This window comes from Rhamphochromis longiceps, linkage group LG6, assembly GCF_057381845.1.
Source record: "Rhamphochromis longiceps isolate RC_006_pf linkage group LG6, R_longiceps_female_GT1.1, whole genome shotgun sequence".
In the NCBI taxonomy this organism is placed as follows: domain Eukaryota; kingdom Metazoa; phylum Chordata; class Actinopteri; order Cichliformes; family Cichlidae; genus Rhamphochromis; species Rhamphochromis longiceps.
In genome coordinates, this window is record NC_140562.1 from 10,375,113 (window position 1) to 10,403,025 (window position 27,913).

The 27,913-nt window shown below is 37.4% G+C and overlaps 3 protein-coding genes across 3 annotated transcripts in view; 1 reads left to right on the plus strand and 2 right to left on the minus strand.

Moving 5' to 3' along the window:
- Positions 1 to 15,776, minus strand: part of LOC146667507 (cell adhesion molecule CEACAM5-like) — a 104,068-nt gene extending 88,292 nt beyond the window's left edge. Inside the window, exons 1-7 of the mRNA XM_085408399.1 lie at positions 15,772 to 15,776; positions 15,289 to 15,497; positions 12,133 to 12,465; positions 11,797 to 12,030; positions 11,344 to 11,604; positions 10,811 to 11,071; positions 10,280 to 10,533 (exon numbers count right to left, since the gene is read on the minus strand). Of these exons, the coding sequence (XP_085264525.1) occupies positions 10,280 to 10,533; positions 10,811 to 11,071; positions 11,344 to 11,604; positions 11,797 to 12,030; positions 12,133 to 12,465; positions 15,289 to 15,497; positions 15,772 to 15,776 (1,557 nt within the window). The remainder of the gene's footprint in view (positions 1 to 10,279; positions 10,534 to 10,810; positions 11,072 to 11,343; positions 11,605 to 11,796; positions 12,031 to 12,132; positions 12,466 to 15,288; positions 15,498 to 15,771) is intronic.
- Positions 1 to 27,913, plus strand: part of LOC146667512 (uncharacterized) — a 66,126-nt gene that overhangs the window by 9,819 nt on the left and 28,394 nt on the right. The gene's annotated exons all lie outside the window — the stretch shown is intronic.
- Positions 15,814 to 21,218, minus strand: LOC146667513 (B-cell receptor CD22-like). The gene is made up of 8 exons (XM_085408400.1): positions 21,094 to 21,218; positions 18,487 to 18,837; positions 18,146 to 18,367; positions 17,503 to 17,868; positions 17,181 to 17,414; positions 16,737 to 16,997; positions 16,179 to 16,439; positions 15,814 to 16,082 (listed from the first exon to the last, which is right to left on the minus strand). The coding sequence occupies exons 1-8, from the start codon at positions 21,155 to 21,157 to the stop codon at positions 15,814 to 15,816; spliced, it is 2,028 nt and encodes a 675-aa protein (XP_085264526.1). The 5' UTR covers positions 21,158 to 21,218.

Genomic DNA, 27,913 nt, shown 5'->3' on the forward strand with positions numbered 1-27,913 from the left:
TTGACTAACATGTGTGTCTCACCTGCTCTTGTTCATCTCTGTTCTGTCCTCATTCTCCATCTCAATCTCTGCTCCTCTCTCTCCCTCTTTGTGCTGACAATCATCAAATATACAGTTGAAACCAGATATTTACAAACTCTTCAGATCAAAACACAAACACTTTTTTAATTGTAACATCAAATCAGACTAAATGTTTATTTTTTTAGATTGATAAATATAAAAACATATTTGTTAACTTTAAGAGTAAAGAGAGAAACTGTCTGTGTTTTTTAATTGCAAATGGCACCAAATTGTATTCAAATTGAGCCACACTTATGGAGCTCCACGATTCTTTTCCTGGTGTTTTGGTTGACATCTCTTGATTTTCCCATGTCAAAGAAACAGGCTCTGTGTTTTGCCTTATATGCATCCACAGCTGTGCCACCAATTTACTCACATGGACTCTACTAACCTATCAGAAGCTTCTTCAGCTCAGAATGGAATCGTCTGGAGTTTTCTTATTAATTAACAATAAACTTAGTGTACATGTACTCCTAAATTTAATGAAAGTGATAAAAAATAGACAGCTCTGTCTCTCTTTATTCTGACATTTAACTAATTCAAAATATATTTCAATATTTATCTAAAACAAAAGTTTACTCTAAATTGATGTTGTACAGTAAAAATGTTTTATGTTTTCTCCCTAAAGTGTATGTAAATATCTGGTTACAAATGTGAATATCCTGCTGTGTACTGAAATCCCTCTTGTTTTGCATAGAAATATACTGAACAACATACAAAGCATAATATATAAAATAACATTTACCTGAGTTTTTTCTTTGAAAGAACCCTCTAATGTCCATTCTTATATTTCAGTACATAACTGAAACCGAATTAGTCGGGGAGGGTAAGAACTGAAAATATGAAATAAACACACGTAAGCTAAGACTCTCTAAAAAATAGCATTTGTTCGGCTTTTCATTTCGCCATTTGTTGATTCACTTGAAGAGCAAGTAAAATAATATTGGTCAAGTGATCAGTTTCATATCAATCTTTCGTGATGCACCGTCATATTTACATTATTTGTACGGTACGAATGATTTGCTTTGGTACCTGCTCAAACTTAAGCTCTCCTTAGTATGGCTGGCTCCGTCTCTCCAACAGCGCACTCACGGGCAGCAGCTCCCCCCGCCCCCTCGCTCAGTCGCTTAGTGCCTGAGCTTGGATCATACCAATATCAGGGGGGGATTCACGCACAGTCGTAAATTCCCACAGTGTGCACTATGTGCTTCGAATATTGTGTGTACTTTTTGTTTTATACAGTTGTCAGCCAGGCATCTAACTATGAAAAAATTACACTCCAAAATACCCCGGGCTTCTGACAAAACAACCCGGGCTTAAGCCCCGTAAGCCACCCCCACGCTCCGCCCCTGGTTGGGGACCGCTGGTTCAGCGTGTTTGGAGTGTGTAGTTGTGTGAATGCCTCACAGGCATGGAAAATGAATGGAAAACTTCCAAAATTCTGCTAAAATTTGCTTGATTTTGAAACTTAACTACATCCTTATACTTTCACGTAGAAACTCCATTCAAACTTTAAAACATTCTCAGATTATTGGGCTATTCATGTATGATTCAGCTTTTTCATATCTGTTACCGTTTTAATTTAATGCCTCTTTAAGTTTCCAGTTGCAGCTTTGTGATTTTTCAGAAAATACATGCGTTGTTATGGTTGCTGTGCAATTAACTCAGAGTGGACACTTGAGCTTTTTGAATTTTCTCTTCATGTCCCAACAACTTCTTACTACTCGCTCAATTTCCACTCAACCCCCACAAATTATACATCAAAACGTAGGTATTTTTGCTGGCTTTCAGAAAATGTCAACACAAAGTCTGAAAACTCTCCATAGACAGTCAATGGAGAGTTTGTTCAAAATCACCGCTGGATTTCTCTAATGAGACACATTTTCAAATTGTCATATCTGCTTAACAAAGCAAAGTTGAGACATGAGGCTTGTGCCAATATATCTTCAGACACTCCTGACGCTCACAATTCAAGAATTTGTTTCTCACTTGTTACCGTTTGGTCATGAATTACATTTTTTTGAGGGTAGGAAATTTGTTTCTCGCTCAGATTTCTTCAGATTTCAAACTCAACTTCAACTAAATGAGGCACTTTTTTCTCTCGTCATATCTTTTTGATGGATTTCAACAGAGCCCTGAAAATTTCCATGACTGTTCACCAACCCCTGCTGTTTCTTATGGTGAAAGAATGATTTTGATGCTGATATAGATTTAGATTTACAAAATGTTGTTTGAGGGCAAGTCAAGGCAGTTTTTGCTTCGCCTCTACTCAGTTACAGTGTATTGCAAGTCATATATGTTCAATAATTTATACTTTAATTATGAATTATGAACACCTGAAGATTCCTCCATCTCTTCTGAACAAAACGGTGTCAGAATGACCGTTCTAGCCCCTACGGTTAGGAAATTATGGCCATTTGTTCGAGAGAAATCCTGAATGTCAGAAATACACTGAAGAAAATTCATGCCTCTCTCTGTGTCTGTGTAAGAGCCATTTCGTTCGCGACCGACACATCATTAGTGGGTGGTAGACTTGTTTCGTTTTGCTCTCTCTGATGATCTGTTCCTCATGTAAATTAGTGCCTTTTATTATTGTCTGCAGTAAGGCCGCCAGCCTGTGTGATTTCTCTAAGGGAAGAAAGAATCTCAAACTACACTCTGCTTCTCTCTGTCATGCCCGGTCCAACACTTGAGCCCTACAGCTATTGTTTGCTAAAACTTGACAGCAGCTAAATCAAGCAGAATGGTTCAAATACTCGTTACACATATATGTTAACAGTCACCAGAGGGTTTATAAAATGTGTGTGTGTGTGTGTGTGTGTGTGTGTGTGTGTGTGTGTGTGTGTGTGTGTGTGTGTGCACGCGTGCGCATTTCCTCCTTCCATAGTAATAATATTCATGATAAAGTAAAAATGGGGACATCACAGGGATTCTGGGTTTGTGACTCAGGTGTATAAATCTTGATGTATGTTGAAAAGTGAACAGAGTGTTGAGATTCCAATCAGTCCTTACTTGGGGAATGTGGAGAGAGGGTGATGGGGGGAGCAGCTCGCCAGGGTTGGAGCCATCAGTGGGTGGCCATGTTGGTGAGTCTGAGAGGTGAATATTGAAACATTTCTTTCCAGATATAGACTGGCTTGATGATGAGTAAGTGTTGTATATAGTGAACTCTTCAGCCACAGAGCCATGGAGGAGTCTGGTTACTGTTCTGCGATTGATGACAGTCTCTTATATTTATTTTATGTGCATTACAGATTCTCTACTGGTGGAATATGTTTTATATGTGGAGGTTGCTATGTGTACTTTGCTAAAACCCGTGAATGGAGCGCAAACTTTGGGTTACGTTGTCCAGGGAATATCCATGTATTAATTTGGTGATGTAGAGAATATATAAAGTCTTTCTATACTTGATTCTAATCTGCTGCTGCGTCTCTTACATTGCAAGACAGAACACACAAGAGTACCTGTTCGGTCAAAAAATACAATAAACTTATCTTTTATCTGTAACAGACTAAAAAAAATTTCCACATCTCCTTTATTTGGCTGTGGGATGGGAAGCTGTAATATTTAAATAGATCCAATTTAAAATTTTCTAGCAAAATCTGGCTAGCACTACAGAAGAGGAAGCAAGAAGGGAGTGACGGTTTTCTAAATGTCATATTCTTTGAGTAAAGAAGTTGCTTCAGTACGTCAGCTTTTACTGGAATATTTACTGGATCCTATGACATCTCCAGTATTCTGGTAACTTACAATCTGGAGAGTTCCCCATCCAGATGATCAAGCTGTCAGGCTGAAATGTGGCCCTTTGCTGTACTCCTTGAAGCTATGGCCTCCCTTGGGTGCTGGGTCAATGGGATGGGATGACAGCCGGTCTGCCACTGAGTGGGATCGTCCTCCACCTGTCTCACATCTTTTAATGCATGGGTCTGCAACAATTCACGGAGTAATTTGAATAATTCGATTATAAAAAATTCTCAACAGAAGTTGTTTGTTCATCTTATCTTAGTTTAACACGCAGCTCTGTAGATTCAAGAGATTCAAGATTCAAAGTGTTTATTGTCATGTATTCAAAGAAAAAAAGGGATTTCTTTGTGCAATGAAATTTTTTCTTTGCTGTCCCCACAGAGATGCCAATTAATATATACAATAGAAATAGAACATATAAAATATAAATAGTACAGATAAATAAATGAAGACAAAAAGAAGACAATATTAAAGTGTGAAACAGAGATGTGTGCAAAAGAACTATGACCTCAATATGTTGGCTTAGTATGCAGGATGACCTGATGTGCAAAAAATTATTATTACTGTTCAAAAATAAGTCCGCTGTTCAGGAGTGCACTGATGTGATAAACTCCAGAGTAGGAGTGCTGTAGCACTACCTGCAGCAAACAGTGGTGAGTTTAAAGGAGGGCTTGGGGTGTATTAGACCATATTCATTTCAAACATTTTTTAGATTGAAGGTAAAATAATGTAAAATAGTGTGCTATATAAATTGTGTTAATATTTTTTTGTTTTCTTGCTTTTCTTCATTGCAGCCACCACATACTCCTTTAAAGGGTTACAGGCACAAACTCCTTTATTTACTTGTACACTTAAACCTGCAGACACACACATTCACAAAAACTCATAAAAATGAAAACATGCCTAATCTACTTCATTGATGTCAGAAAGCTGTCTAAGAAGATAAATGTACATTTTTATGTCTTAGTTTAGATTGCAATGACTTTGATCTTTGATTTTTTTGCTTTAAAAATGGTTTTCTTAAAAAAAAATTGATATGGTTGGTATTAAATTACCTAAAGGGGTTTAGTTGTTGTTGTTGTTGTTGTTGTTGTTTTTGACAACCATTATATCCAGTTAAAATTTAAAACATTGCAATGTCTGAAATGGAAGTCAATGAGCAATTCATTTTAAAAGACTCTCTTTTTTTATTATTGCTCATTAATAAGACATAAGTATTTCTTATCTGAACAATCGATATCTGCTGCCCTACATAGCACTAGCTTAGCACTCACCTACATAAAGACAATTATACTTACAAATGACACAACAGGATCCACTATAGGTGCTAGTGGAAGGCTGGAATGGTACTGGGGAGCCATATCAGATGTAGGGTTGCCTGGCAGTAATGTCTTTGGTCTCCTCACCTCACTACCCTGCCTGCCTTCCATTTGTTTACACATTAGGTGGGGCTCACAATCATGAGACTGATTTATTAAAAACAAAAATCCAATCAGACAGCTAGAAAGTAATTGCTCTCCGAACAGGACATTGGGGGACATACCTATGTACTGAAATGATTTGTATGTATTATAAGCATGGTTTCTAGTTAAGTAGTGGTCATGTGACCTGTGGGCTAGCCTGGTTAGGGGGGATTTGGGGCAAGGTCTGTGCTTACTATGGAATTAAATCAGACCTTAAGGTGTTTGTTATCAATATACAAACAAGTATATTTATTTTGAATGGCCAAATTCTTTAAAGGATTTTTCACTCAGGGAGAGAGAGTACTGAGAGATGAAACTCAAAGCTGCAAGCTAACACTAGAGGGCAGTAAAACAAAAGAAAGAAAGAAAAAAATCAGGAACACTTTAAGAGTTTCGTCTCTTGAGACACTTTGCCTGGTCTTTCTTGCAGCCACCTTTAGTAGCTGTTTCTTTGTGGGTCTCTCTGACTTCAGTTTTGTCTTCTGTAACTGAAAAGGATGCTCCTAGGTGTTAAGATCAGCTGGTGACTTTGCCATTGATGAATACTGAGAAACTCTCCAGTTGGTTTTGTAATATGCTTTGATTCATTATCTATTTGCAATCTGAAGGACCATCCAATTGGTTTTGCAGCATTTGGCTGAATCTGAGAAGAGAGTGTATACCTGTACTCAGAATTCAGTCTGCTGCTTATATCCACAGTCACATCATCAACACTGGCAGCCACACATACCATAATAATTCCTCCACCATGTTTGGTGAAGTTATTTTTTCTTATCCAAACACGTGTCTATTTTTGTCTATGAAGAAAGCTAGCTGTACAAATGCATTTAGTGTTGTCTTTATGATAAATCCCAACATGTGTGGATTTATTGTGAGACTCGTGTATCTCACTAATTAGTGATTGTGTCTTTTTGTAACCTGAAGTTCTGTCACTTTAATAATGTATGTTGTTTACGTTTCAAGGCATTTTTTGGTGCTTTGTGTTGGTGGTTTTGACAGCGTTCATTTGCACAGAACACAAAATATAGCAGTAAATTTAGAAATAAATGTAGCTAAATGATTTTACTAATTTGTCTTCTACTGTATGGGACTATCATGATACAAAGAGTTCAGTTAAAGATGTACCTATGAACTCTCTCTTTGCCCTTTGACCCAGTTTGTGACAATACATAAGGGAGTTTTTACAGAGAATTTGTTGTGAATATTTCTGTTAATCACTATAATTTATATTTTTTTTGTAAGGAATTTAATGTTATTTTTGTAATTTTCTTTCAAAACAAACACATTTCACCATTTTACCTAGATCCAGATAGTGTGCTCTGTTTGGATCTGTTATATCAAATAGCCAGTCAGCATTAACATGACATAACTTGATGTTATACAATTTTATTGATGCAAAAAAAAAAAAGCACCATGGAAAATTAAAGTCACATAGAAGTTGAGGTGTAGCAGAATAATGTTTTATAAACCATATATATCACTGTGAGACATCAGAGTAATGAAGTGCTATTGAAAAATCAGGTGTTATTTAATGATTTGTTAAAAAAGTTAATCGTTTTAAAAAGTCAATTTCTTTGTGCAGTTTGAAATAAATGTGATTATGATAATAATACATCAGGATATCAAACATCAGAAAACAGACTATGATAATCATGTTTGATCACATACGTGTATTTTTCTACAAGTGATGAGGAAAGAAAAAGAGCAGCAAAAGATTATTTTGGTTTGTGAAAATGAAACTAGCTCCAGTAGCCACCATGCTGGCTAAATTATGACGCTCACTGAGTGAACAGACCAAACCTCCCATGATGCAGCTTCCTTCTGCTAATGGGGATTTTGGCTTTGTTGACCAGATCTTGTTGACTGCAGGGTGCAGTCTGGATGGATCCTCTTCATCAATGGCTTTTGGTTCATAGACACAAATTAGTTGATTCTGAGTATGTAGCATGAAATTATATTATGATGGTGGGAAAAAAAAGCTTAAAAACAGAAGAAGAGTGCTCAAGCAGGCAATGCATTTCCCAGATATTTAATTTGAATCTTCTAGCGAGGCTCATCGTATTATGTGAGGAGCTGCTCACCACAGGGCTGTACTTTTTAATTTGATTTAACAGCAGTGTAACACAGTAAACTCAAAAAAGTTAAAGTAGGTGGTTTTTATATTAACAAGAGTCAAACTTGTAATTTGAAAAAATAAAATAAAGATTTTATGTTTCTGTGGTGAGCGTAATTAAATCATGTATGATCTGCATGAAGTTCAACAACTTTGTTACATTTATTCTTGTTGAGATGATGTGATACAATCTAGGAAGACTGATTAGTTGCCTGGACTCTTTCATTCAAATAGTTTTCAGTTTTTAAGTGTAACTCTCTGTTCCTCCAGGTGTCTGTGGGGCTGAACTGCTGTTGCTGTAGAGAGGATCTGCCTGGTTTTTAGAGAAGTGGATGCTGGCATACTGAAGATCATCCTGTTCCTGTGGCTCCTCCTGATCAGAGAGACACTGCATAGAAAAAAATGATCTTAGATTAGAATGGTGAATGATGATTTTTTTTTACTGCAATTATATTTCTGGTTTCACCTGTTCTTTGTTGTCTGCTCTGCCTTCAGTCTTGGATGATTCCTTGGAATTCCTCTTTTTTCTGAGGAATGAAATGATAATGAACAAAAGAACAACACAATGACTGAAAAGTAAAAGTTTAATGCGACAGATCTGCTCACCGAATCCAAAGGAAGACAGGGAGGGATGTGACAGACAGGAGAACAGCAGCAGTTACTCCAGCAGCTTTTATCTTCTTTGCTCCTGATCAAGATCAAAGTAAAGCACTAATAGTTAATTGAGTATTCCATAACGTTCGACCTGTGTATGGCCTGAACAGTGTTGGAGTTTTAGGCTACAGAAGCCAAGTTCTTCTCCAGTGAAAAATAAAAATAGAAATCTATTTAAACACAGCAGAGTAACGTGACCTCACTCTGTTAATCTCAAACAGTGTTTTATCAAAAATTTTCTCTCATGTCAGTTTCGTCTTGATGCATTCTTAATCACCCAGGAAAGTAAATCTCCAAAAGTTGATTCTGTTAATCTTGACTTAGCGTTTTGTGGGAGAAACGTTTCGTCACTCATCCAGGTGACTTCTTCAGTCTCAGCTGACTGCAGGTTTCCCCAATCTTATAAACAGTACATTTGCATAATGACTGAAACCAGCCCACTGAAGGAACACTGGGCTGGGAGGTCAGTTCCTTAATCTTAATTATGTAAATTAAGATTTGCAGCTCTGAACACCACATCCAGAACACCCTGGATTGTGTTGAGAAGGTGAGAGATGTCATTATGGAGGCAGATGAAACCATGATCTCTTACGACGTTACATCTCTCTTCACTTGCATCCCAGTCCCGGAAGCGTTGGAGGTAGTCTGTAAGAGATTACAGGATGACACCAACCTCAGCAACAGGACCCCTCTCAGCATCGACCAAGTGTGTTTGCTTTTGGAACTGTGTTTTCATGTGTGTCTTCAAGGGTCAGTTCTACAGGCAGAAACATGGGTGTGCCATGGGCTCACCAGTTTCACCCATCGTGGCCAATTTGTACATGGAAGAAATGGAAAAGAGGGCTTTGCTATCCTACCCTGGAACACCACCAAGCCATTGGTTCAGATATGTGGATGACACCTGGGTGAAAATCAAATCTCAGGACGTACCACATTTCACGGATCACATTAACTCGGTGGACCGACACATCAAATTCAAAAGGGAGGATATGAAAAGTGGCAGGTTAGCCTTCTTAGACTGTAAGATTTACATCAGTAATGGGGGACATCTAAAAGCTGATATTGGTCAGTGGTTGCTGATGAATGGTCATGAGAATTTACATAATTAAGATTAAGGAACTGACCTCCCAGCCCATTGTTCCTTCAGTGGGCTGGTTTCAGTCATTATGCAAATGTACTGTTTATAAGGTTGGGGAAACCTGCAGTCAGCTGAGACTGAAGAAGTCACCTGGATGAGTGACGAAACGTTTCCCCCACAAAACGCTACGTCCAGATGAACAGAATCAACTTTTAGAGGTCTCATTTCAGTTGTCTAAATGCACTTTATACTGTAAATTAAAAAGCCTACAATAAACAGTGGCAGCAGTTGGCTATTGTCTCTGAAAACAGGGTTAACTGGGCGCGCCCCTTATTCCACTGAAAACTGTAGCACATCTTAATTTCATAGCCTCGTCTGCATTCGATTAAAAATCACTTCAAGCTGAGTCGCCTGCAGCTTTATCTGGCTGGGTGCACATGGGCATTATGGATAAATCCCTGGTTTTTAACAGGAGGTTAAAATGTCACTGGCTCTGCTTTCAGTATTCTGAGATCAGTTACAATCTGCTTTTTGCATGGAAACAGGACTAGCATTAGCAATAAACATGGTTCTTGTCATCGTGATAGATAAGTTACAATGTTGATTCTTAGGACTCTTTAGCACATGAATAAGGAAAGCCTTGACAGCAGACAGTGGGACTCCTGCCATATTCTGTTTAACCACACAGGCAAGTTGAACAGTTACAGGTGCAGCCAGTATTTTATTTTTAATATATTTAAATTATCTTTGTAAATCAAGTTGCAGGCCTGGTTTTCTGAACTCATTAATGATTATTTTGAGATATTTGGCCCTCACAGGACAGACACCATACAAACATATGCTTTTAAAGATGATGATGGATTAGTGTAGATTCAAAAGAGCAAAGTTTTTAAAATCAGCTCTGGTTTAATTATCTGTAGCAGCGCTATGAGTCCATACAACACTGAAGAGGAAACATTTTGGCAAAATAAATACTTGTACATGTGTACATTTAGGTAGTAATACAGTTCTATCTGTGCTGAGGTATTTTGACAGTGATCTGTTATTATAAATTCTAGTGCCATCCAATAATTAGCCATAGTGCATGAATGTAGATTGTGCCTGACTTTTTGACTGCACTCCTTTCTGAGTGTATCCAGTATGTAAATATAAATGATTACCTGGCACAATGGTCTGCTGTAAGGTGGAGTTATGACGTCCCAGCTTGTTCTGGGCTTCACAGTAATAACGCCCACTGTGTTCAGGTCTGAACTTGGTGACGGTGAAGTTCTGTCCAAATGCTTTTGGTAAATTTTCATCCTCCTTGTACCAGGTGTAGTTAGCTGCTGGGTTAGCATCACTGCTACAGGTCAGAGTGACTGAACTGCCCTCCACTATCTCAGCAGAGGGACTCACTGACACAGAGGGAAGCTTTGGAGCATCTGAAGGAGAAATAAGGACAATGACAACATGGTTGGTTATAAATATACTCAAGTCTTTGCAGGCTTCTCACAACGCTACAAAAATTATAAAAGGTAACATTCAGAAACCTTACTTATTTCCTTGTCAAACTTCCTTATATTGTAATAAACAGACATGATTGTGCAGTAAATCTGTTTTCACTCTTCATGATAATGAATTAACTCTTATCTCTAAAGTTGATGTTAACTGTTCAATTGAGATCAAAGAACTTAAAGCTTATAAATGTATTTTACTCACATTTCACATCAATGTTTCTGCTTTCAGATCTCTTTTGTCCCAGGTCATTATCAGCTGTACAGTAATACTTTCCAGAGTCAGAGGGCAGGATGGAGCTGAAAACATGTTGGTTTTCGTAACTGAGAGGGTTGATGACATCCTCCTTGTACCAGGTGTAGTTAGCTGCTGGGTTAGCATCACTGCTACAGGTCAGAGTGACTGAACTGCCCTCCACTATCTCAGCAGAGGGACTCACTGACACAGAGGGAAGCTTTGGAGCATCTGGAGGAGGAAACATAAGAATGACAACATGGTTGGTTATAAATATACTCAAGTCTTTGCAGGCTTCTCACAACAAAAATTATAAAATAATAATATGTAGAAACCTTCCTATTTCTTTGTCAAACTTCCTTATATTTTAATAAACAGACATGATTGTGCAGTAAATCTGTTTTCACTCTTCATGATGATGAATTAAGTCTTATCTCTAAAGTTGATGTTAACTGTTCAACTGAGAACAAAGAATTTAAAGCTTATAAATGTATTTTACTCACATTTCACATCAATAGTTCTGCTTTCAGATCTCTTTTGTCCCAGGCCATTATCAGCTGTACAGTAATACTTTCCAGATTGAGAAGGCCGGATGGATCTGAAAACATGTTGGTTTTGGTACCTGAGAGGGCTGATGACATCCTCCTTGTACCAGGTGTAACTAGCTGCTGGGTTAGCATCACTGCTACAGGTCAGAGTGACTGAACTGCCCTCCACTATCTCAGCAGAGGGACTCACTGACACAGAGGGAAGCTTTGGAGCATCTGGAGGAGGAAACATAAGAATGACGACATGGTCATAAAAAAACAAATTAAAAAAATTTATATTCTAAAAAGAAAACATTGTAAACCCCCTAAAAGAAAGGATTTTGACTAAAGTAGCATACAAACACATTCACGTAAATAAAGAAAAATTTAATATAATTCCTTTAATAAAACAAAAAGTAGTGAACTCACACACTGTTGGAGAAGGGAATCGCTCATATCCTTTCACAGCACAGTAAAGACTGTCTACAGTATCAAATGTGTTCAGCTGTAAATATTGTTCGTCTGATGAAAGTTTGTGTCCATTCCTGTACCAGATGTAGGAAGATTGATCGGGTAGCTGACAGTTGTTGTGACATGTCAGCTCTGTCCAGTTAGAATAAGAGTTTACTGTTGATCTCCTCACATGTACCTGGAGCTGTGGATCTGGGAGTAAAAAAAACAATGACATTATATCAGAAATATCTCAACATCTGCACAGATACACATGGAAATGTTTAAAGTCAATTCCAGTCAAATATTTTTTACCTGTAACAGTCAAAGTGACTCCAGGTGATCCAGTATATTTCCCTCCTGGATCGTTTGTTATGAGCATGAACTTGTACTCAGCTGAGTCGCTCTCTCTCAGGTCTGAGATTCTCAGAGTGCAGTCATTGTTTTCACACTGATACTGAACTCGACCTGAATACTCTGGATCTGTTTTCAGGTCCACAGGCTCATTATCTTTGACTGTAGTAAACCAGAACATTTTCTGGATTCTTGTCTTTATGTCATTTATAGTCGATAGGTATCTGAATTTGGAGTGTATTTCTGCTGTTGATCCTTTGAAGGCGCAGACCTGAGTAGAAGTGTAAGTCACCACTGTAACACAGAGCCCATTATAGAAAAATCAGAAAGCAGACTTATTTATATTCACTTTCATAGATCTGAATTCAATTTCTAAGATTCCATTTAAACATGTTTCATAGAGAACAAGACAGAATACAGCATAATACTGTTCTTTAAAGTGAGACTGGAACCCGTCAAGAATCTCATATATGTTTGCAAAAGGTTTAAACTGAAAAAGACCCAATTACTTTTTTTTTAATTGACATTTAGTTATCACTGTACAATACCATCAACTTCAACAATTTGTCACTACATGCATTTTTCTTTTTTCTGTATTTAAACAACTAAAATATCCATACAAAAGGAATGAAAGAAGAAAAAAAGAAAAAAGAAACAAAAGAAAGAAAAATAGAAAAGGAAGCAAAACAGAAAAAAAATACAAAAGGCATGTAAGGAGTGTGTTTTTGTTTCCATTAGTATAACTAATATTTCCTATAGTCTTCTAGTAGTTAACACCGTCAAAATCAAAAAATGGCCTGCGTTTTTTAATGCTAATTGGTACTTATTTTTAATTTCTTCTGATGGAATATAGTTGTACTTAAGCAATTGTGTTTTACTCATATTAACTTTATATCCTGATAGTCGACCAAAGTATTCAAATAACTGCATTAATTTAGGTAGAGAGTTTGATGGTTGACCCAAAAATATTAAAATATCATCTGCATAGCAGGCTAATTTATGCTCCTTCTCATGGATATTAATATCTTCTACTTCTTTGTTTTGCCTTATATAGTGAGCCAATGGTTCCAGATATAACGTGAATAATAATGGTGAGCACGCACAGCCCTGCCTTGTTCCTCTTTGCAGCTTAATACTATTTGATAGGTAGCCATTAATTTTAATCCTTGCCGTAGGGTTATCATAAAGTGCCTGTATTGTCTTAATTATTATTTCATGCAAGCCAAATCTATGCAAGACTCCATAAAGAAAGTTCCAATTAACTGAATCGAATGCTGAATCGATACTGATTACCATTGCTTCTACTTTATTCTGTCGAATATGGTTAATAATTCGTAGTGTCCGCCGTACATTATCTTGTATTTGGCGCTCTCAAATAAAACCTGTTTGATCATTATGAATTAGACTAGATAAGAACTTTTGTAATCGTCTAGCCATGATAAATGTAAACATCTTATAATCTGGATTAAGAACAGATATTGGTCTATATGACGCACATTCTAATTTATCTTGTTTTCTTTTGGGATAGCAGAGATAATTGCTTCTTTCCAGCTAGAAGGTACTTGAGCCTTCTTTAAGACCCAATTCAGTGTGAGAAGCATCACTGGTATTAATTCTTCTTTTAGCTCCTTATTGCTCTTCTTAGTTCCTTTTCTGTTATATCTTCAATCGAAGTTTTATTCTGTTCTTCATTCAGTACTGGTAAATCGAGAGAGTCTAAAAAACTGTTCATTTCAACTATACTACTCTCTGTCTTATTAGCATAAAGAGTCTTATAAAATGTTTCAAATGCACTCTGAACTTCTCCTAGTTTATTTTTTATTAATTTTGTCACTGGATGTTTAATTTTGTGAACTGTATTATCTGCTATTTACTTTTTTAGTTTCCAGGCTAAAACATTCATTGCTTTAGATCCTCCCTCGTAATACCTTTGTTTAAGAAACATAAATTTTTTTTTAATTTCATATGTAGTCAAATCATTTATTTCATTTCTTGTTTTGATGATTTCCTCCAATATATCCTGTGTTGTTTTTCTTTTATGCCTTTTCTCTAATTCTTCTAACTTATTTTGCAGCTCTTCTAATTTTTTATTTCTCATCTTTTTTTTATAATTGCTTATATTGCTATAATTTTCCCTCTCAGGACAGCTTTTAAAGTATCCCACAGAATAGGAGGAGACACCTCACCATTATCATTCGTTTCCATATAGAAGTGAATCTCTTTCTTAATTTGTTCTTTGAAGTGTGGATCATTCAGTAAGCTTGAATTTAATTTCCAATTATTGAGTTTTGGTTGCAGGTTTAAATCAATGGACAGGTATACTGGTGCATGGTCGCTTAAGTCTATTGCTCCAATTTCACAAGTGTTTATTCTATCTTTATTTTCCCCAAAGGTAATAAAATAATTTATTCTTGTGTATAACAAGTGCGGTGAGGAAAAATAGGTATAATGCAAGTTTCTCCATATATCAATTAGTCCCACCTCCTTCATCAATGTATTTATATTCTTAATTAATGTTTTGGTATTCTGTGCTTTTCTATTGGAAATATCTAGCTTTGGTTATAGATGTATATTTAAATCTCCTCCACCAATTAGAAAACCTACTGTCTCTGTAACCATCATGTCTATAATTTTCTTAAAGAAATAAATATCGCTTCCAGGGGGGCATATATATTTAACAACGTAACTGAAAAAGACCCAATTACAATGAATATTGTGTCCAATAATGTCCCAAATGTCTGTGAATAGGTGAGAGAGGACAATAGTGGGATTATTTTAATCATAATTAAAAAATTATAATAACAATTTACAGGTGCAGGGAAAGCACTGCACCTCTTTCCTCTCCTGGCCACCTGACCATCTACCAGTATATCAAAAGCCAGGATGGTCCACTTGGTAAAATAAATCTGTTGGGCATTTTTCCTGGTCTTCAAACAATAATTCTGATTGCTACAGTGCTGGAAAGGACGGGCAGAAAAAGGACAAAACAGAGAGAATTGTAGAAAGACTGGCATCTTTTACTATGAATTTTAATCTAATCCCTAATTTGCAAGATTTTAACAACAAGCTATAGGATGAACATATCAAGAATTGTTATTATTCTGAAAAGAAACTTACCATCTACAACCAAAATATCGTCAGTGTCATATGAATCAGGAGATAAAGGGTCCCCATAACCACACCTGTACTGTCCCGTGTCGGACTTGGTCAGATGTCTGATGGTTGCTCGAAGTTCAAACGCAGATCCTTTTGTGTATTCAATGCTGTACCTGCCATTCTGAACTTTGTCATTAGTTGTGTCAATGAAGATATTTCCTTCTTTCTCACTGACACAGAGGGAAGCTTTGGAGCATCTGTTAATATATAAGAGTTTAATGTAAATTATCAGTGTCTTACACACACACTGTTAATGAAAAAACTAAGTTACATACGTAAAAGAGTACATTGATGTGTTATATTTATTAAAAGACATTCACAGAACAAATAAAAAAATCCTAAATAACCTTTAGTCCAAAAAAGTGTGACAAAATTGTGTAAAATATAAATAAAATACAAATACAATATATTGTTTTGCAACTCATCAGAACACAGAAAACATACCACATCCTAAACTAAGACAATGTACTTAAAAATATATTTATTTTACTCACATTTCACATCAATGTTTCTGCTTTCAGATCTCTTTTGTCCCAGGTCATTATCAGCTGTACAGTAATACTTTCCAGAGTCAGAGGGCAGGATGGAGCTGAAAACATGTTGGTTTTGGTAACTGAGAGGGTTGATGACATCCTCCTTGTACCAGGTGTAAGTAGCTGCTGGATTAGCATCACTGCTACAGGTCAGAGTGACTGAACTGCCCTCCACTATCTCAGCAGAGGGACTCACTGACACAGAGGGAAGCTTTGGAGCATCTAGCAAACATTAAATAAAAAACATGTATATAATTACATTCTATTAATGTTACCAAGTGTTATTTTTTTAGAGATCTGCACTGAAAAAAGACTAACATTGAACATCTATGGATAGAGACGTAGAGTTCTTCTGTCCATACTGATTCTCAGACTTGCAGGAATAATTCCCACTGTTCTCCAATTTAATGGAGATAAAGTGATAAACATTCTTTTGTCCTGTTGCCAGTACTTTGTTGTCCTTGTACCAGGTGTAACTAGCTGCTGGGTTAGCATCACTGCTACAGGTCAGAGTGACTGAACTGTCCTCCACTATCTCAGCAGAGGGACTCACTGACACAGAGGGAAGCTTTGGAGCATCTGTTAATATATAAGAGTTTAATGTAAATTATCAGTGTCTTACACACACACTGTTAATGAAAAAACTAAGTTACATACGTAAAAGAGTACATTGATGTGTTATATTTATTAAAAGACATTCACAGAACAAATAAAAAAATCCTAAATAACCTTTAGTCCAAAAAAGTGTGACAAAATTGTGTAAAATATAAATAAAATACAAATACAATATATTGTTTTGCAACTCATCAGAACACAGAAAACATACCACATCCTAAACTAAGACAATGTACTTAAAAATATATTTATTTTACTCACATTTCACATCAATGTTTCTGCTTTCAGATCTCTTTTGTCCCAGGTCATTATCAGCTGTACAGTAATACTTTCCAGAGTCAGAGGGCAGGATGGAGCTGAAAACATGTTGGTTTTGGTAACTGAGAGGGTTGATGACATCCTCCTTGTACCAGGTGTAACTAGGTGCTGGGTTAGCATCACTGCTACAGGTCAGATTCACTGAACTGCCCTCCACTATCTCAGCAGAGGGACTCACTGACACAGAGGGAAGCTTTGGAGCATCTGGAGGAGGAAACATAAGAATCACAACAAAACCAAATTTTAGAAATTTATATTCTAAAAAGAAAACATTGTAAACCTCCCAAAAGAAAGGCCTCTGACTAAAACTAACATACAGACACATTCACGTAAATAAAGAAAAATTAAATATAATTCTCTTAATGAAACAAAAAGTAGTGAACTCACACACTGTTGGAGAAGGGAATTGCTCATATCCTTTCACAGCACAGTGAAAACTGTCTGCAGAATCAAATGTGTTGAGGTGTAAATATTGTTCGTCTGATGAAAGTTTGTGTCCATTCCTGTACCAGATGTAGGAAGATTGATCAGGTAGCTGACAGTTGTTGTGACATGTCAGCTCTTTCCAGTTAGAATAAGAGTTTACTGTTGATCTCCTCACATGTACCTGGAGCTGTGGACCTGGGAGCAAACAACAGATATTATATTAAAACAAACTCTCAACATACAGACAGCTGAAAAGCTTATAAATGTTTAAAGTTACTTCCACTGAAAATTATTTTATCTGTGACAGTCAAAGTGACTCCAGGTGATCCAGAATATTTCCCTCTTGGATCGTTTGTTATGAATCTGAACTTGTACTCAGCTGAGTCGCTCTCTCTCAGGTCTGTGATTCTCAGAGTGCAGTCATTGTTTTCACACTGATACTGAATTCGACCTGAATACTCTGGATCTGTTTTCAGGTCCACAGGCTCATTATTTTTGTGTGTGATGAACCAGAATTTTTGGACAACTTCTGTATTTGTCCTATCTATAGTCGATGGGTATCTGAAGGTGCAGCGTATTTCTGCTGTTGCTCCTTTGAAGGCACAGACCTGAGTAGAAGTGTAAGTCACATCCCAGACATCCTTCACCACTGTGAGACAGAGAGAGTTGGATATTAGTCAGAGTCACAACATCCGAGGACAGAAATGAAAACGATGTGATAAGGCCTCAGTATAAGCCCATGAGAAAGGTCTCCTCCCTTCAGTGACCTCAGTGTAGGATAACTATTTATGAGCTCCGACTACACAGGTTGTGTGATCAACAGAAAATACAAACCAGTAGTGTTACCCTTATGAAAACCTATAAAATCTACAGCTCATTTGCCACATGGCTCCACAACATGGCATTATGTTAAAGCATAAACTCACCCACTGAAGGAGAGTGGAAGTTCTCATATCCTCTGACAGCACAGGAAATCCTGTTTGTAGGATCCAGGTAGTTTAGAAGAAGATTAGATGTTTGTCCTGTGATGATCTGTTCATTCTTGTACCAGATGTAGGAGAGATTATCAGGACAACTGCTCTCACACTTCAGATCTGCTGACTTAAAATCACCTCTGACAGCTGATCTGCTCACCTGCACCTGCAGATCTGCCCATTAGTAAATAAAGAACATTAAGCTCAGCTGACAACATTCAGATAAAACACACAAACACACTCACAGCAAACACTTGGATTTAAAATAGTAAACGAGTGGATGAACATGTTACCTGTGACAGTCAAAGTGACTCCAGGTACACCAGAATATTTCCCTCTTGGATCGTTTGTTATGAATCTGAACTTGTACTCAGCTGAGTCGCTCTCTCTGAGATCTGAGATTCTCAGAGTGCAGTCGTTGTCTTCACACTGATACTGAACACGATCTCTGTACTCTGACTCTGTTTTCAGATCCACAGGTTCCTTATTTTCGTCTCTGATGAACCAGAATTTTTTGTCAACTCTTATTCCATTTATAGTCGATGGGTATGTGAAGGTGCAGCGTATCTCCACTGTGGATCCTTTTACAGCACAGATCTGAGTAGAAGTGTAAGTCACTCCCCAGCCATACTGACCCAGAACGACTGTAACACAGAGCACATCATAACAAAAAATAAAGTTAGATTAACAAAAATTAAACAGACTCATTTGGATTAGTATTTTTCTGTAGGCTACATTTTCAGCTTCATGTCATGGAAAACAAAGTTTGCAGGTTTTTATTTTCAGCTAAAGATTCATCTGATCTTCACATTAGACGGCAGGAACTGAGTGAGAGCAGCTGCTTTGTAGACCGAGTGTTATGAGAACCTGCAGTTACTGTTGTCATTTGGACAGATAATTAGACTCTCACTTAATGTTAGAATAAAACAAACTATAATGAAAAATGATTTGCTGATGATAAAGGTAAATGTGTAGAAGTTACAGGCTGCTAGAGTTGACTGCATTGACCCACTGTTGCTCTGTGCACAAGGTAAGATGAGCTTGAAATTAATTTAAACATATTTCAGCCATCGTATGAGAGTGAAGGCAGCATGGAGATGGTTAGCACTGATGATGGAGACAGGAGAGGACATGGGAGAGGAGAAGCACGTGTAACAGTAACAAACACATAAGAGTAGAAACCTTTGTTGGAATTATTGCTCATGTAGTTTAATGTATTTCAGTCTAAAATCTTCAAAATCAGAAAAAGAAACAAAAAAAATAAAGCACAACTAAATTTTGAATAATTGTATAAACTTGTATAAAAGTAAGTTATCGTTGGGTTGAAAGCCTACAATATTTTAATACAACGAGATGCAGTTTCAACATCTTGTGGTTGTGTTTTCCTTGTGGTTACCCATCCTCTTGGCTCCTATCATTCCTTAAGTTTCTAAAATTGGCCATCTTTTGTTATTTTTCTTACATACTGGTTACACGGGCAGAGTGGCGACGAACGGAACCACAAAGAAGAAGAAAGAAATAAAAATCGAGGCAACCATGGTCCTAAAGTACTCTTTTTATTACATTTATGGCTCTTTTAATGGGACATTAACTGGAGGGACAACTGTGCCACTGTCCATGAAAGAGCTGAGGAGAGCCCAAGGGTCACCCCGCAGCCGTGGAGCAAAAGCCAGAGGGGGTTGCAGTGACATGCCCGTCACTGCAATGATATAGATTCTTACACAGTCAGTATCAGAGTTTTTGTTATTAAAGGGTAGATAATCAATTATTAACTCAGAAACACTCCAAAACAGGAAGGCACTAATCACTACTGTAGTACTCTAAGCACTACTGAAGAGCAGTGGTTAGACCCAAAATAAGCCTAATGGAGTATTTTGGTAGTTTAGTCAAATTGAGTTCTAGCACACACTTAAAATATCCACTGCTGACCAAAATGAAGCACAATAAACAGAAATAAAATGGAAAACATAGGAGAACAGGACAGGATTTTAAAAAGAAAGTAAAATAATAAATAAATAAAACAGATAAAAGTAGTTGGACCTCATTCTGATTTAAAGGGTAAAGAATAAAAAGTAAAAATGTAGTCTATGGAATTAACAATTTCTTACACAAGGAACTTCTAGGATAAATTACACCCAATGACACTTATATAACAAGAGACACACTGACACATAGAGACACTTCAGCAGAACCACAAAGAAGGACACAAACACAGACACAGAGACATGTTCTCATATGGGGACGTTACATGTTGGCTTTTCTGTGTAACGAGCTAAAAACTTCCATTTCACAGATAAAGTTTTGTTAAACGTTAAATGACTCATTCATTTTACAGAGCAGCTTGAAGTGGCTGTAGTGTCACTATCACTTAGTCAATGGCAGCCATGACTTTACAATTTGGTCTTTATGTAGAGAAAGAAAAAAGGAAAGAGGTGAAGTGAGACTGCTAGTCTGGGTTTTGTCAGCATGAAAACAAAAAGAGGAACAAACAGTTCACACTGATAAACGTCGGCCATGTTCATCCTGAGGAAATCCACTGAAACACAACAAATAGATTCTGTGAATCTAAGACGACAGATGATTTATAATAATTAGACTAAATTATTGGGTCTTTCACCCAAACATCATTAGTGTCCAGATTTATGGCACTGGAATAAAACGCAGATAAAATGATTAGACTGGAAAACTCTGAACTGCTGAGTGTTAACAGTGCAAAGAAAAACATTCAAGAATGGAGACAGAAGGCTGGAGCTGCAGAGCTGTAAGGACAGACGATGTTTCACACAGCATCATTTTACAGATGGAAGAAAAATACATTCACCTGAAAACAAATCAGTGTCTGAATTATATTTTCTGTCACATTTGGTTACTCAAAGTAGAATTACTCACAGCAGACCAACCTGTCACAGTGAGGAGAACAAATCCACTGACTGCTGTTATTACACTCATAGCTGCTCCTCTCATTGCTCTGTGTGAGCCGTTAAAATGCAAGTAGATAACTGACAGTCCTTTCTGTAAAGCAGAAGTCGACTCAGCACAGTCTTTAAGATACAGAAGTGAAGTGTTAAAAAATGACACCCTCTCATCTTCCTCCTTATTTGCATACATGGTTAACCAGATGCAAGTGGATAAAACTTCAAGACAGCAATCCTGCAGTTTTACCAGCAGTGACAGCGTGTCTGATATTCTTTACAACGTCTTAGTCATCCAGGAGATGCTCTCTGTGGCAGGAAGCCTTTTTCAATCTGTGAACAAATGTTTTTGATGTGATACAAGTGTGTGAGATGGACTCACAACACTTTACAGAATTAGAGCTGAGCTCAAAATGAGGTCAGAGTTAAAGATGAGCGTGGTCTGAACCACGAGTGCTGAGAAAAGCACACATGAACTGTGAAAGCTAATTCCTGGTTATCTTCTTTGCATATTCATTATAGTTTAAATGTGTGTGTAGGTGCCCGTATGATCTGCTGACTAAACACAGTGTACATAATAACCTTGATAGCATAGAGTAGAGAATAGAGCTCTGCCCGTCTCTTGATATTGACAGAAGAAGCATGACGAGACAGATTCGACTTTTTATTGCAGACAAATTCAACAAATGCACGTTTGCAGATTATCAAGTTACACATGAATATTGAAAATGCAAACTGGTTAATACACACGGCAGCTTTAGAAAAGACATCAGAGGGTTGCTCTGTGTGTGTTACATACTACACATATTACACTTGTGGTTGGCAGAGTTGGTTTATTGTGGTGCTTTTCAGTGTTTCTGCAGCATCTTGCACAACAACAGTTGTTACAACACAATTCATCAGAAACTCTGTTTTCACTTTAAATAAAGATCAAGTTTGAATCAAAACATCAGCAAAATGAACAGCTGTGGTACAAGTGTTACACCTGTTACAAGTGGTAACAGGTGTAACACTGACAATCTGATCATTGCATTTATGGACTGAAAACATTCAATAATGATGTGAGTACTGTCACATCAGCTGTTTGTCTTTAAGAGAGAAAAGTCAGAGGAAAGAATCAAACCCATTTCATTTGACTTCACTCGTCTGTCATTTGTCTTTTAGAAGAGATGAGGAAATGGAAACCAAAAGGTTCTGTACGTTTCTCTTTGGAGGCATTTTTGAAACTGTTTGAAAGAACAAAAGTGTTTAACGAACCCATTTTCAGATCAGTGGAGCCAAGCAGATAAACACTTTTATGTTCTGTGTCAGAAAAAGTGAAATATCCCCACATTGATCTGACATGTGACACAAAACAGAGAGATTAACACTGTCTGTCAACAGAGGCGACAAAATACTGACACTTTGTCCTTATGAAGAAGTGCAGATACTTGTACTTAAGAAGTATTTAAAAATGCTTGATATTTAAAGTACTGTGAAGTACTGATTCAACATCTTTATTTAAGTCAAAGTACCGAGGGCTCTGAAATGTACTCAGTTTCTACCAGATAGTTTTGTTACAAGTTTACAGAACCTGGTGCTACATTAATATAATCATAATATAATATGAGTACATGGGAATACTAACTATTAACTGTTCACTGTCTTTATTATAGACAGTGAACAGCTGGTATTGTATATTTACTTTGAACATGTTAAAATAGTAAAACAACAACAGAAAAAAAAGAGTCAAAAAATACAAAATATAAGGAAAACAAAATAATAATTATAAATAACTTAAATGTTCAAAAAGCAGTAGGAAGAAGCATAATCTTATTTAATCCTGCCCCCTTTTCAATATTTAATAACACACTTTTTCTTCCAGTTTAGGCCCTATCCATCATAAACTCTTCCTTACAATTTGTTACATGTTTGCTTTTATAGAGTAACACATCAAACCATATGCAAATGTACAGCTATATATATATATATATATATATATATATATATATATATATATATATATATATATATATATATATATATATATATATATATATATATATATATTTGTGTTTATATAACAAATATGTTTATATAACAACAGGGGACTGTTGTTGTGATTTGGTGCTATATTACAGCTATATGATGATAATAAAACTGATTTGAATTCAGCAGTTTATTGAAATTGGCCTTCACATTATCTTCTGTTAATAACTGTTGAAGAAGTAATATCTTTATTTTTTTTTCCTTTCTTTGTGGGGGAAGCAGACAAGCCCGATTAAAGGGTTGTCGTGTAAGTCAGCAATAAACCACAACACCAATATGAAGATTTTTCTTTCTACAAACTTTAGATAATCTCTCACATGAATTTTTATTTCAGGGATCCGCGCTGCAGTGATCCCCCCCTCGGTAGAGAAAGCCGACCCGGTGGTCAAGTTACAAAACGTAGTGGATCAAAAATTAAAAGGACTGCCACTTCTGTTTGAGACTCACACCTGCAATAATGCTGAATTATGATTCTAGAGGCTCCTGATAGGTTTCATCACTCTCCGACCTCTTCACATTTGATAAATATCGTCATTAATTCCCTCTTACCTTTGCTGTTTTGTTTCCACCACGATAAACTCACACTTCCTGCACAGCTCTCTCTCAGTGGACTCAGAGAACAGTTTCCCCATCTCCAATCTCTGTTTTCTGCATTATTCGCTTGCTAATTATGTAATATCTTCTTTTTCTGTTTTTCTTTCTTTGTGGGGGAAGCAGACACCAAGCCTGACCAAAAGCACATCGTGGAACTCAGCAATAAACCACAACACTAATATGAAGATTTTTCTTCCAACAAACTTTAGATAATCTCTCACATGAATCTTGTATAGTGATGTGTTCTTAAGTCTCAAGCGAGTAAGCTGAATCTGAACCCTGTCTCCTCTCGTTACAGTGACTCCCGGGACAGTGATTCCTGGCGCGGCTCTATGTATATAGTTTTTTATTTGTTTATATAGTTTTAGTTGTGTTATTTCTGTTTGTAAATAAAGTTTTGTAATCACATTTACCAATGCCTCTGTTTGTATTTGCAATTGAATCCGTTTATCTGGTTTGGCCTTCAGCCATGACATCTCATACAAATAGTTCTCCAGGCTTTTTACTGGACTTGGCTGCTTGTTCACTCATTTCCATTCAGTCCTTGTACCTGACCTTTCTTAAAGTATTTGTGTCATCAAGACACTCACATATGAATAAGATCTTTATCATTCAATCAATAAAAATGCCCCTAACTAAAAGGATGAACTTTGGAACCAACAAGGTGATTTACAAATATGTTTATATAACAACAGGGGACGGTTGTTGTGATTTGGTGCTATATTATAGCTATATGATAATAATAAAACTGATTTGAATTCAGTAGTTTATTGAAATTAGCCTTCACATTATCTTCTGTTAATAACTGTTGAACATGTAATATCTTCTTTTTCTGTTTTTCTTTCTTTGTGGGGGAAGCAGACAAGCCCAACTAAAGGGTCATCGTGGAACTCATAACCACGCAATAAACCACAACACCAATATGAAGATTTTTTCTTGCTACAAACTTTAGAAAACCTCTCACATGAATTCTCATTTCAGGGATCCGCGCTGCAGTGATTTGAAGCTCTTCTATTAAAAATGGATGCTTCACTTAATGATGTGAACAAGTAGAAGTGTCATTCAGTCTGACATAAATGTAGCCTAAAATGCGTTTCTCTCATCATCTGCTCAAACTAACAGATGTAGCTCTGTTCCTTTAGCACTTGATGTTTGTTACATTCTTAATGTTATTTTAAACTTGTTTCCTCACAGGTCGTCTCGACTACGTGGTTGAGCGTCCCGCAGAAGGAGGCCTTCCTGAGGTCATCAGGATCCTGGATGACTCTGATACCCAGCATGTCAGTGAAGGTGAGTATGGTGAGTATATCCTTTTCTCATCCTCCCCCTCTTCTCATGAACCTTCTCCTTCAACCTCAGCTCTCACCCCCTCAGCAAAGAGAAGCAGAGAAGACATCTGCACTGAAGAGGTAAGTGCAAACAGGTGCAAGGTAAGTGATGACACGTTCTGTTGCCCTCCAACATCCTCAGGTTCTTTTGGAGTCAGACACTTCTGGGAAAGGCCTTTTAACCTTTCACTTGATGACAGCGACTCTGACTAGGTAATGTTTTTAAACTTTAAATGTTTAGGTTGGCCTCTGCGTCTTGCAGTGTTTGTAAGACACTATTTAAATGACTAACATTTTTTCTCAAGCTCTAGCTCACTTCTTCTTCTGTGAATAACGGTTGAAGAAGTTCCTTTTTTTTTCCTTCTTTCTTTGTGGGGGAAGCAGACAAGCCCGGCTAAAGGGTTGTCATGTAAGTCAGCAATAAACCACAACACCAATATGAAGATTTTTCTTTCTACAAACTTTAGATAATCTCTCACATGAATTTTCATTTCAGGGATCCAGGCTGCAGTGATCACACCCATCAGATTCACATTGATGTGATAGTTACATGTTTGCTCACTGGTTTTTCTCATGTCTGCAGATATCACCAGTATCGCAAGGGCTGGGAGAGGCAGCCCGCACCGGGGGAGCGGGATCACCACCAGCTGCGGTGGAGGATCCGGGTATGTGTGGGATGAGGCATGAAGTTATTACACCGTCAGTTTCATTGACCTGGGCAGCAATGTTTGTTGGAAGTACTTATGTTTTTTTTAATGTATTTTTTCAGGAGCAGCTGGCACAGGGAGTAGTGCCAGTAAGTAACTCTCTGTAAGGAACACACACACTTCTTTGTGTGTGCATTATAAATACAATTAAACAGCGTCCGACAGTGCTGCAAACAATGTTGGACTGGTGGGTAATAAGCAAGAGAATAATGCAGAAAACTGATTTTTAGATGGGAAACTCTTCCTCAGAGACAGAGCTCTGCATGAAGTGTGATTTTATCGTGGTGGAAGAAAAACAGCCACAGTAAGAGGGAATAAATGACGATGTTTATGTGAAGCGAAATATTGGGGTCTACTTTATATTCCAGCTCTAAAGTCAATGTCGTCTTCACTCATGAAGATTTTTACTGTCCTGGGGACAGGAGAGAGGAGTCTCGTCAGAGGAGCCATAATTTTATAGCTTGCAAAAGTAGAAACAAATAAGTGTTCATTTGAATTCTTGTCTTAGTGAAAATGGTCTCACTTTCTGCCCTTCACTGTTTGTGTCTAAGGCTAAAAAACTACTTTATCTAAATTAAACGTGACTCTAAATATCACATATGTAGTTGTGTGTGTGCGCACACACGTTTTTTATGTATATAGACTTCTTTTCAATTATTACTCATGATATAACAGTGTGCAGACAGGCCCTGCGAGGACATGAGGAGGAGGCAGTGATAAAAGGTGTGTGAGGCTGCTACAGGCTGTGGATCCCTCACCAGCTGGAATAAAAAGAGCACAGCTAACAATAACACGTGTACCAGTTGTTCCTGTTCTGTGCTTATTCCTTCACCCCGAGTACCAACAGGGCCATAAGGCGTGTCAGCCGCACAGGGCTTCAGATTCCCAGCAGTCAGTGAGGAGATAGGAGGAGGCTACAAAGCTCAGAGTAACTTGGGTTAGAGAACCTGGAGCTGGTGGAGTCATAGCTGCCTTTGTTCAACACCATCTTCTCATCTGGATTGCAGGACATAACAGCATCCACAGGCGAGGTTAATTCTACAGTCATCATTTCCACTGAGTTCAAGAAGAAGTGAAAGTATTCACTGGGGAACCCACTCTGGAAGAGAGAAGTCACAGAACAGAAGAGGGCTTAGAAAGATTGGAAATATACAAGATATTCAATCTCCACTTTAATGGAATCAGTTAAATAGGTAAGCATCAGGTGTTTGGGGTGCTTCACTCATACTTGACTGAATTTGAATTGCTTGGATCATGAAGGTCATAAGTCTGTGACTGGATCAGTGAGTCGCTTTGTCTGTCTGGTTACACCTCCCACAGAGTTCACATCTATCTGCAATACTCTGTCTTTTTATGGTACATGTTGTGTTGCTCGACTTTTTGCACTGAGCTTATTTTTGCTTTTAGACTCCTTAAACTCTCTGTAGCTCCCTGCTACTTTACAGGGTTTTTTTCAAGTGAATATTTTTAGACATGAACATTAGACCTTGATGTGAAGTGTGAAGTGACTGTTGTTGTTAAATGGTGCTGCATTAATAAAACTGTACTGAACTGAAATCAAATCATTGTATAATAAACTTCCCCATGAACTTCTCCAGCATCTGATTTTAACACTGTGATGAAGCACTCTACTCTTAACCCTGACCCAGCGCTCCAGCCCCTACCGGTCTGTGAGTCACTTGAATTTTACAGTGTTTATTTATCGGACAAAAGAAGTTAAATTAAACAGCTGTCCAGTACCTGTGCAACAGATGGTAGTGATGGTTCAACAGAAACATCCTATACAACAACTGATACAGTTATATACATAAGCAGAACTGGGGATACTCGTCCCTAACTATAACAATATCCATAACATCAACACTCCTCTACACATGGTTGTATTTGAAGCTGCAATGCTTCGCAGCCAGAAGCACACCCCTTGAAGCAGCACAGGTGTGGGCAGCACCTGTGAAATTTAATTTACTTGGAAGAAGTGAGTTATGGGTTGAATTGTCCATCCTTGTTCTATTCTGTGTCACCATCTTTCTAACCATGCTGAACACCCTCTCTGATGATGCCTTGCTGTGTGCCACACACAATAGTGCCTTCATCAAATGCACCAGAGTCTGGAATCTCCCATCTCTCCCTAGCATGGCCCAAACCCTGTCA